The 10,441-nt window shown below is 54.1% G+C and overlaps 1 protein-coding gene across 1 annotated transcript; it reads right to left on the bottom strand.

Moving 5' to 3' along the window:
* Positions 1-8,073: 8,073 nt before the first annotated feature.
* Positions 8,074-10,192, bottom strand: EPOP (elongin BC and polycomb repressive complex 2 associated protein). Its single transcript, XM_019638492.1, has one exon. The coding sequence runs from the start codon at positions 9,749-9,751 to the stop codon at positions 8,609-8,611; it is 1,143 nt and encodes a 380-aa protein (XP_019494037.1). The 5' UTR covers positions 9,752-10,192; the 3' UTR covers positions 8,074-8,608.
* Between the last annotated feature and the right edge of the window lie 249 nt (positions 10,193-10,441).

Here is a 10,441-nt window from a genome sequence, read left to right on the forward strand (position 1 = left end):
CCCCCTGCCTCTGCCCAGCCTGTCCCTGACTCTAGGCTCTGGTCACACTCAGTTCTTTTTATTTATTTTTATTTATTTATTTTTTTATTGGGGAACAGTGTTTTTTTCCAGGACCCATCAGCTCCAAGTCAAGTAGCTGTTTCAATCTAGTTGTGGAGGGCACATCTCAGTGGCCCACGTGGGAATCGAACCGGCAACCTTGGTGTTATTACCACTGCGCTCCAACCAACTGAGCTAACTGGCTGCCCCTACACTCAGTTCATTGATGCACCCTGCTCCCTCCAGCGCCAGGACCATTATCTACACTGTTCCCTCTGCCTGAAACATTCTTCCCTCCCCTCTCCTTCTTATTAACTTCTAGTCATCATTCCAAGCTCATCTCAAGCATCGCTCCCCAAGAGAAGCCTCTTCTGCTCTCCCTGTCTAGGGCACATGCTGCTGGCACTCCTTCCCTTCCCAGCACTGTCTCAGCTGCGTGATTATTATGATCCATCCTCCCTCCCCACCGCAAGCTTAAAAGGGTCAGGACCTGGCCGGCCGAGTGGTGCGATGGTTAGGAACTGGCTTGGGATGCCAGAGAGCCCCGGTTCGGATCCCACATATGAGGGCTAGTTACACTGCCCTCCACAGCTAAGATGCTGAACAACAGCTCAATCTGGAGCTGGGCTGCCGTGAGTTGCCGACGACGGGGTAGGCTGCAGCCCCTGTGGCAGTGGGTTGCCATGAGCTACTGTGTGTAGCCAGCAGCCAGCGTGAGCGGCCAGCAGCCGCAGTGAGCGGCCATCCAGAAGCCGGCGACTGATCTGCCTCACCCGGGAAAAGCGCAATGATGGTGCCAACTTGGGCCAGTGAAGCAACGTCCTCCACAACTAGACTGAAGAACAAAAGGACAGCAACTTGTCTGTTCCCCTTCCCCCAATTCCCCAGCACTGTTCCCATCCCCCCAATTCCCCAATAAAAATCTTTAAAAAAATGGGCCAGGACCCTGCCTGTTTTACTCACCATTGTCTCTCAGTACCTGACACAAGGTCTGGTGCATAGTAGGGGCTCAATTATTATTTACTGAATAAAGAAAACTAAAGGAAAATGTATGACTACCATGGCCTGATTGGGACATCCCTCAGGGGCATCCCATTGTCTTCAGAATAAATTCCTTACCCTCATATACAAGACCTTTTGTGATCTGACCTCTGTCTACCTCATCTCTTGTCACTGTGCATCTGTGCTCCAGGCAATGTGTTCTGTTTAAGAGTCCCACTCACTCAAGCCTCAGTGCCTTTGCTCTGCCTGCTTTGTGTTCTGTCCTCAGTGACTCCCAGGCCTTTATCACTTCATGAACGCCTACCTAGCCTTCAAGACTCAACTAAGATATCTCCTCCTCTGGGATAGCCCTCCCTGACCCCAGCTGCTCCTCCCACATGCTCCATTGTTCCCTCCGCCTCACTGATCTCCATCTCCATTTGTCATGCTGTTTGCTTGCTTGTCTCTCTCCCCTACTAATCTGTGAACTTTAGGAAGGGAAATATGGGGTTTTAGTAATTTCTTATCTCCAACCCTTAGCCTATTATCCAGGAGAGTTAACACTTGAGTAAATGTCAGCTCTCTTCACGTCTCTTCACTGCCCCTCCCCATTCCTTTAAAACTGTGCTATACAGCTTTATACATAAAGCTTTATACATAAAGCTTTATGAATAAAGCTGACAACTGGAAGAAACCCAAACACCCATCAACAGACTACGTAAATTGTAGAATAGTCATACAATGAACTATTACATGGCAATGAAAAAAATAAGCTACTGCAGGGCCGGCCGAGTAGCTCAGTTGGTTAAGAGCTCGCTCAAGAGTGCGAGCTCTGAGCAACAAGCAGTTCAATGCCTGGCCTGAGCTGAGCTGCCAACAGGCGGCAGGGTGGCTCAGCTAAAATAATAATAATAATAATAATAATAATAATAATAATAATAATAATATACTGCTACCCACAACAGCATGATGAATCCACATGCATAAGGTGGAACAAAAGAAGCCAGACCCCAAAAAGTACCTTCCATTTCTGTGAAGGTCAAAAACAGGTGAAATGAATCTGTGGTGACAGAGGCTAGCATGGTGGCTATCTCCAGGTCAGGGAGACTGACTGGGAGAGGGCCTGAAGGAGCCCCCCAGAGGGCTGGCAATGTGGCTTACGTAGACCTGGATGGTGACACAGGCATCTGTCTGTGTAAACGTTAATCTAGCTGGACTTTTTGTGCACTTTAAAGTAGATAACTTCACCTGTTTGTTTGTTTTTTTAGCTGAGCCATCCTGCTACCTATTGGCAGCTTAGTGGCAGCTCAGCTCGGGCCAGGCATCGAACTGCTGTTGCTCAGAGCTCAAACTCTTGAGCGAGCTCTTAACCAACTGAGCCACTCGGCCGGCCCTGGTTTTTTTTTCTTAAGTGCTATGATTTTTGCAATAAATCGTCATAGATAACAAACCTCCTGTACCTGAGAGTCACTTTCTGCTACAGAGTCCCTAATTTTAGGTGGTGATACCAAAGCTCAGAGAGGGTAAACCACTCCGTTGGAATCACCCAGCAAGTTTGTGGGAAGCCCACACCCTAAGGAGGAAACTGCAAGTCCTGCTTTTCCCATGCAACTAAAGGCTCCTCAGGGGCAGGCTCTATGTCTTTCTGTCTCTGGCACAGAGCTCTGTGACCTCCAGATATTGGTGGGGGGTTACCTCCAGTCTGTATCTGGTTCCTGCTGGGTTGGTAAAACACGGCAACCATGTGGTCATTAAGAGCACAAACTCTAAAGGCACTATTCTGGGCCGTCCGAGTGGCGTGTTGGTTAAGAGCTGGCTTGGGACGCCAGAGGGCCCCGGTTCGGATCCCACATATGAGGGCCAGTGACACTGCCCTCTGCAGCTAAGATGTTGAACAACAGCTCAACCTGGAGCTGGGCGGCTGTGAGTTGCCGGCAATGGGGTAGGCTGCAGGTTGCCATGGGCTACTATGTGTAGCCAGCAGCCACAGTGAGCAGCCGCAGTGAGCAGCCGTCCAGAAGCCGGCGATTGATCTGCCTCGCCCGGGAAGAGCGCAATGATGGTGCCAACTTGGGCCAGTGAAGCAACGTCCTCCACAACTAGACTGAAGAACAAAAGGACAGCAACTTGTCTGTTCCCCTCCCCCCATTCCCCAATAAAAATATTTTTAAAAAATAATAAAGGCACTATTCTTTAGCTATGTGGGCTTAACCTCTCTGTACCTCAGTTTCCTTATCTGAAAAGTGGGGATAATAATAGTACCTTCCTCATAGGGTTGTTCTGAGGATGAGTGATTAAGCATATAGCACTTAGAACAGTGCCTGACTCCAAGAAAATGCTGTGTTTGCTATAATAACTGCTATTAGGGGGAAACCTAGTCACAGACCGGAGTTAAACTCTGCTGCTCCTACACTGGCTGTGTGACCTCAGCAAATCAGTAAACCTCTCTGAGCCTCCATTTCCTCAACTATTAGAGATAATAACACCTATCTATTGTTATTAAAGCAAAACAATGCATTCAAAGCACCTAAGTCCCTGTGTGCAGGGAGCATGTCTTACACATCTTCAATTGCTTGGAAGAATTAATCACTTCCCCACCCACCCTTCTCCAGCCCACCACACTCCTTCTGGTGCTAGCAGACAGCATCATCTAGTGGACAGTTCTGGAACTGCATCTAGCCAAGCGCCACTGGCCAAGATGCTGTGCAGTCCTTTAAAATAAGCCTTTAAAATGGAATACAAGATGACTGCAGAAGGATGTAAGAAAAACATCACAAACAATTATCATCAAATACCCTGATTTTTTATCTTAAATTTTTAAAAATATAAACATTATGTAGAAGGACTCGGAACACTGGACAGTGTCTTCTCAGGGAGTATTTACAATTTCAGGAGTTATGTTGAAGTGGCCGTTTTGTGTCAATGACTCTCAGTTAAGGCCAAAGCAATGAAATGAAAACTTAGATCAAAAAGGTGATTCCGCCAGAGTAGCCTGACTTAGTTTGCCAGGTTCTCCATGCAGAGGGGGAGCAAGAGTACTTGGCTCCAAAGCCCATATTCTTCCGCCACCCTCCCCCAGAATGGAGAGGTCTGGAAGTCTTCATAAAAGAGTGAAGAGGGTCTAGAGGTGGCATGACCACATCCAACAGGGGGAAATCAAAGAAGATCTCATGGAAGAGATGGCATTTCAAATGGGCTTTGGAGAATGAAGGTATAGAAAGTGGTGGGTGGCTGGGGGAGGAAAGGCATTCCACTGTGATGGACCACAATGTGTAAAGTGAAATTACAGGACAGGAGAGTTAGGGCCAAATCATAGAAGGCCCCAAATGACAGGCCAAGAAGACTGCACTCGATAAAATCGGGACCCACGGAGTAAATAAGAAGGTAGTCTGACCTAAGGGGGTCAGAGAAAAACCAGAGGTACAGAAACTAGTTAGATGGCTACGGCAATAGTCCAGGCTAGACTTGTGGGAGCTGCACCAGGACAGAGAGGATACAAGAGATACTGACAAAGGCGAGAAGCAGGGGGAGGTTCAGAAATAGATAACAGTGGGTCAAATGGGAGGACCCAGGTGAGAATTCAAGGTGCTGAGTCTTGGGGAGGTAATGGGGAGAAAGGCAGAGCTGTGACCAGAAAGTGGACTTGACCCAGGGGTACTTGATGCCGGTAGGGAGTGGAGACAATCAGCTTGGTCTTCAACAGGGAAAGTATGACTTGCCAGTATCATGGGACCAAAGCTCAGGAGAGGGGCTGGACTGGGGAGAGAAGGCAGGGATAGTCATCTGGGAGTCACTGACCTGTGCAGGTGCAAGCTGAAGACTTGGGAGAGAAACACAAAAAGAATCACGTGGGGAGACACGGGGGCGGAGGGTAGACACCCTCTGGACATGATTAGACTCCCTTTTTCTAAAGCTTCCTGAGAACAGAGGAGGAAGAGGAGACACAGAAGACAGGGAAGGGACCTTAGCGGGAGAGAGCCAGGAGACCTTGGTGAGCATCCGGCAATGTCACAGATCATGGAGAGATCCAGGGGTCAGAATGGCGGGGTGGTAACCATTAGATTTGTGCTGAGGGGTTGTCATGAGTGACCCTGGAAAAAGTGGTTTCAGGGGGCAGAAGTCAAGCCACAAAGATTTAAGAGACAAGAGGCAGAGGGTATGGGGAAGGCTGAGGCTCCCAGGAGGAGGAAGGTGAGGTTAGCAGGACTGGACTAGGGTGAGGCCAGCCCCAAGGGGCCTTGGGGACTAAATTTTAAGGAAGCACTCACTCTCAGGGTCATGCAGGTAGCCCTGATGAAAAGGGGCAGACTCAGCCCCCGGAGCTGTTGAGAGATGGAGGCTCATGGAGAGAGACCCTCTGAGACTAAAGGAAAAGCAATAACCCAGTAAGAGGGCTTAGAGGCTCAGACAGAAGCTGAAACCCACCCACCAAACACATGGAGGCCAGTGGCAGAGCCTAGTTAGTTCCTCAGACCACATGAAGGATGAGTGGGGGGAAAGGGGGGCAGGTGGAAGGCAAGATGCACACCAACAATCTGGGGATAGGAGTTGAGGACACACCACCTGGAACGGCAGGAAACCAGAGAGGGAGGGAGGGAAGAAGAGCTTCCTTGGACCCTCCTGGGGAGACTGAGCTTCCCTTCCCCGCTCCGAGTGTTGGGTGGAGGGGAGTCCCAGCACCCTTGGGATCAGCCTGGGTAAAGCAAGAGGTCCAACTCTACCCTTTCCCCAAGCTGCTCCAATTCAGGGAGACTCGTGTCTCCAGCTCAAGCACCCCACACATGCTTCCTTCCCCCAGAAAATCTGGGCAAGTTTCTCCTTTCCTGGACTCAGTTTCTGCAGTGGGCTAAATGGTGGCACCCAAAAAGGTATGTCCAGGTCCTAACTCCTCTCCCTCCAGGCTTGTGAGTGAGACCATATTTGGAACAAGGCTCTTGGCCAATGTAATTAGATGAAGGTTGTCAAAAATGACATCAAGCTGGATTACCCAGGTGGGCCCTAAATCCAATGACAAGTGTCCTCATAAGAGACAGGAGAGGGGAAGGCCATGTAAAGATGGAGGCAGAGGCTGGAGTGATGCAGCCATAACCCAAGGAATGCCTGGACTCGCTAGCAGCTGGAAAAGGCAAGGAGGGAATTCTCCCTTAGAGCCTTCACAGAAAGCATGGCCCCGCTGACACCTTAATTTCAGACTTTGGCTTCCAGAACTGTGAGGGAATAAATTTCTGCTGTTTGAAGCCACCAAGTTTGTAGCAATGCGTTACAGCAGCCCTAGGAAACATTTTTTAATATAGTTCCCTGTTCTGTAAAATGACTAGAAAGTTCCTAGGGACGTTTCCAGCCCTGAGATTCTCCAAATTAAACCATTCAGCAAGGAGGGGAGTTCTAGGTCTGGCCAAAAGCTATGTTTTTTAACTCACTGCTTTTGCCCTTTCAGGTTGAGGTTTAATACTTTCACTTGAGTGGGGAGGAGGGAAGCCAAATTAACTGCCCACCTCCTACTCCTCAGAGGAGAGTCTGAAAGAGAATTTCATGACCCATCACCCATTCCCCCTTCACCTAAAGCTCACGCCACCCTGCCTAGGCTGGTCAAAAGAGGCAAAGCTGACCGGACCACTTACTAAAAGCAAGCTTTTTAAAAACAGGAGTCGGCCTTTCTGAATTTATCCTTGCAAACATCACCTCCTCTTCACAGCGACTCTCTCCCCACCCCTCACATCTGCCTTCTTTCTCTGCCTTCCCTAGTCTTGGGGGGCAAGATAAGAGGGATACCCCTGACACAGGAATGGAAGGCATTCTCCCGCCCTCCTGCCCACAACACAGCTGGAGGGGGGAGGGGAGGTCAGCAGGGTTCATAAAGGCCAGATGTTGAAAAGAGGGCAGTGCCCACCCCACATCCACCCACCCCATCCCCACTCTCACCCCCAGCGAAAAAAAATGGAAAGAGACAGTTTTTTGAAGTGAACAAAACTTTTGTGGTCCAAAACAGTTTTTCTCAAGAATCTGCTCTATGCAAACAATTACTTTTTACAAAGCATTTTCACAGAAAAGGAGACAAGTCCTTCCCCAGTATCATATGTGGGAATTGTTCCTCCCTCACCCTGTTTTGGGGAGAAAGGAGGCGTTACTTGCTGATGTGGACAGGAGGGTCACTGGGTTCCAATGTTGTTGGGCAGATCCTCAACCTCCAGGTTCCCCTCCCACCTAAACTTGGAATCTCCCTAGGAGCTAACCTTCCTTGACCTCACCTGGGTGGAGAAAGCGGCTCCACCCCTCCCTGACTCTAGGGGATCCTCCCAGCCAGAGGGCGTGGTCCAGGCCTAGCTCTCCCCTACCCCGCCCCCGAGAAAACAGAACCTCTGACCTCAAAACTAATCCCCTGGCCCTGCCCCCTTCGGATCCATCAGGTCCCTGACAACTCCCGAAATGCCTGAGGTGAAGAGGGGAAGCCGAAGGTGCCTCAGCCCAGTTCTCACCCAAACCCAAACCTTGTCCCTTCGAAGCCCATCGGACCTTGTGGTTAGACCAGGAGCCCTATCATTTACCCGCTCCACAAACAGCAGCTTGTCTTGTTCCTACACTTTAAGGGGGCTGAGTTTGGATGTCCAAAGAATGGACCCCGGGCCTGCCCTCTATCTCCACCCCCTCTCATCCATAAATCGGTGGAGAGGACCTCGAAAGGCAACTTGTTTGGTCTGATTTTATTGATTTCTTCCACCTTCCATTACTTTCCCTGGGACAGTCTCTGGCCCCTTCCCCAGGCAAATCCTGCACTTTGGGAGGGGAGAAGGTCCCTCAGCCCTGCCCTCCCTCATATGAGAGGTGAACTGGGGAAGGGTGTTGGTTTATCAAGAGGCGTCCTCTTTTACCTATTAGACCTTATAAACTGAAAGCAAACAGTAAAATTGAAGAAGGAAACTCCAAAACTGGACAAAAGGGAAAGGTTGGTGGCTGAGACTTAGGATCTCGCCAATTAGGGGTTGTCTGACTTGGAGGGCCCTGGGAAAGGAATGATCATCCCCTTGCTCAAGCTGCCTCTTCCCCCATGAGGGCTCCTTGGTGCTAGGAGTGCTGGGGAAGCCCTGAGGGGAGTGAAGGGTTAAAGACATAGATGGTGGGGGTGGGGATGCCCCCAGGGAGCTGCCAATCACCTCCCCACCCCCTCCACAGCCCCCTCACCCCCAGGCTCGCCCACAGAAACAACCGGTTTGTCCATCACCAAGGTCTCTCTCCCTCTTTTTTTTCCTTGTCTTTGAGCGGTAGCCTCCTTTGCTCCCCCTGGGGTGAAGGCCCTGCCCCCAGAGATCCGAGATGGAAGAGGGGAGGGACTGGAATCTCTGTCATTAAGCCTTTTTCCGTTAAGCCTTCTCCAGACTCCAGCCCTTAGTTCGTCTCCAAAGGATGAGGGGGAGGGGGGTGTCACCCCAATCAGTTAGGTGCTTGACGATCACTGTCATTTGAGGTCCCGCGGACCACAGCCCATAAAACATGAAGGGGTGAGGCAAATGTGAGAAACCAGGCTCTATCCTAGAGTCCGCAGTTTGGCTGTGGCCCCAACTTTTCCCTCTTGGCAAAAGAGGTCTCGCACTCAGAATTCTTCCAGGTTGATCCCCCAGAATTTGACGCCGGGGGGCTCAGGGACAGCAGGACCCCCCATCTGCCACCTCCACAGCGGGTGGGCAGGCGGGGGCTTAGAGTCTCCATGGAGGCGAAGCGAAGATGCCGGCCCTAAGTCTCCGTCCTCGCCCACCACAAGGGCCGGGGGGCAGGGGAAGCAGTCGAGGAGGCTGAAGGTGCTGGTGGTGGGCAGCGTCGGCGCAGGGCGGCGGGGCTGCGCGCTGCGGTGGGGGGGCGCGGGGCGCCGGCGTTTCTTGGCGGCTCCCCGGGCGGGCCCTTTTGCTAGCGGCCGCTCCGGCCCCCGGCGTAAACTTGGAGTGTCGAGGGCGAAGCCCTTAGCATAACACCAAAGTTTTGACCTGCGGATCAGACGATCGAAATGTTCCTGGCGGAGATCGCCGGGCGCGGCCGGAGCTCCACTGGCCGTCGAGGGGCTAGTGGCGGGTGCCTCAGGGGCGGCCTGCGAGGGTGTTCCATCGACTGCAGTCGTCTGGCCTGGCAGGGGCGGCTCCGGCGCAGCCTCGGACCCCGCGGGCTCGAAGGAGAGGCCCGCAGGTGGCGGCGGAGGCCGGGAATCGGGCTCCCGAAGCGGGCTGGCGGCGGCGGGGCCAGGCTGGGACTCGAGACCCGGGACTGGCCTAGGCGAAGTCGCGGCGGAGCTGGTCGGAGATTCCCGAGGGCTCCGAGGCGCCGGGCAGCGGCCCGGAGGTCCGCTGGAGCGAGCGCCGAAGTGCGGGAAACAGCCTCCGCCCTCTTCCTCCTCGCCGCGGCCGGGGCACACGGCGGCGTCGGCATCCTGGCCGGCTGGGGAGCTCGGATCGCTGGACCGTCCGGCCTGTCCCGTGAGGTGCTTCAGGCCATCCGGGGCCCAGGCGCCTGTGCACAGGGGGGCGCGAGGGCCCAGCAGCACCGGGGCCCGCGGCGCCGGCTCCCCAGGCCCCAGGCCCAGAGAGGACGCTCGGGGTTTGGCAAGGGCGCAGAAGGCAAGGGCACGCAGGCACAGCGGAGAGAACTCCTGGGTCCCCCGACGCGGCTTCAGGGGCGTGGGTGAGCAGGGCGACCCTCGCGGGGACGCTGGCACTGCGAGGCGGGGAGCCTGGCACAGAGTCTCCATGGAATGGCCTGGGGGGTTGCCCACTGAGGGGGCGCTGGTCCCAGCGGCGGGCTGCCCTGGCTGCCCGAAGAGCCCACGGGCGAGGGGAACATCGCCCCCCCTCGACGGGGAGGTCTCTGCTCACGGACGCCCCCGGCCCGCACCCCTGGGCGGCAAAGCTCTGGATCCCTCCTGGATCTCGTCACGCGGCCCTCTCGGCGGCCGGACTCCTGGGTCCCTGAGAGTCCCCGGCGCGGTCGGCCGCCCTTCCTGCCGCCGCGTTCCCTGTGCAGCCCCGGCGGGAGCCCCTCTCGAGTAGCCCGGAGCGCAGAGGCGGGGGAAACAAAGCGACCGGCGACCGCGGGAGGCGGGAAGGACCCCGCGCCCGGCACCCGGTGCCCGGGCCCAGGCGGCGGGGAGGGCGCCTTCCGCCAGCTCGGCTTCTTTCTTCCCCGCTGGCTCCCGAAGACCGCGTTATAGAGAACTGCCCCCTCGCTGCCCCAATACCAGCGCCGGGGCCGCGAGACCGCCGCTGATTGGGCAACACTGCCTGTGACGTTACCCGGACCCCACCCCTCCGGCGGTACCGCCCCCGTCCCCATTCTGCACACAGACACACACACGTGGACCCGGCGCGGCAGCGGCTGGGAGCCAGCGAAGGAGGGAACGTGCGCGAGTGGGATCGCGAGGGGCGAAATGCGCTGCTGCACG

Source organism: Hipposideros armiger, unplaced genomic scaffold, assembly GCF_001890085.2.
Source record: "Hipposideros armiger isolate ML-2016 unplaced genomic scaffold, ASM189008v1 scaffold_40, whole genome shotgun sequence".
Classification (NCBI taxonomy): Eukaryota; Metazoa; Chordata; class Mammalia; order Chiroptera; family Hipposideridae; genus Hipposideros; species Hipposideros armiger.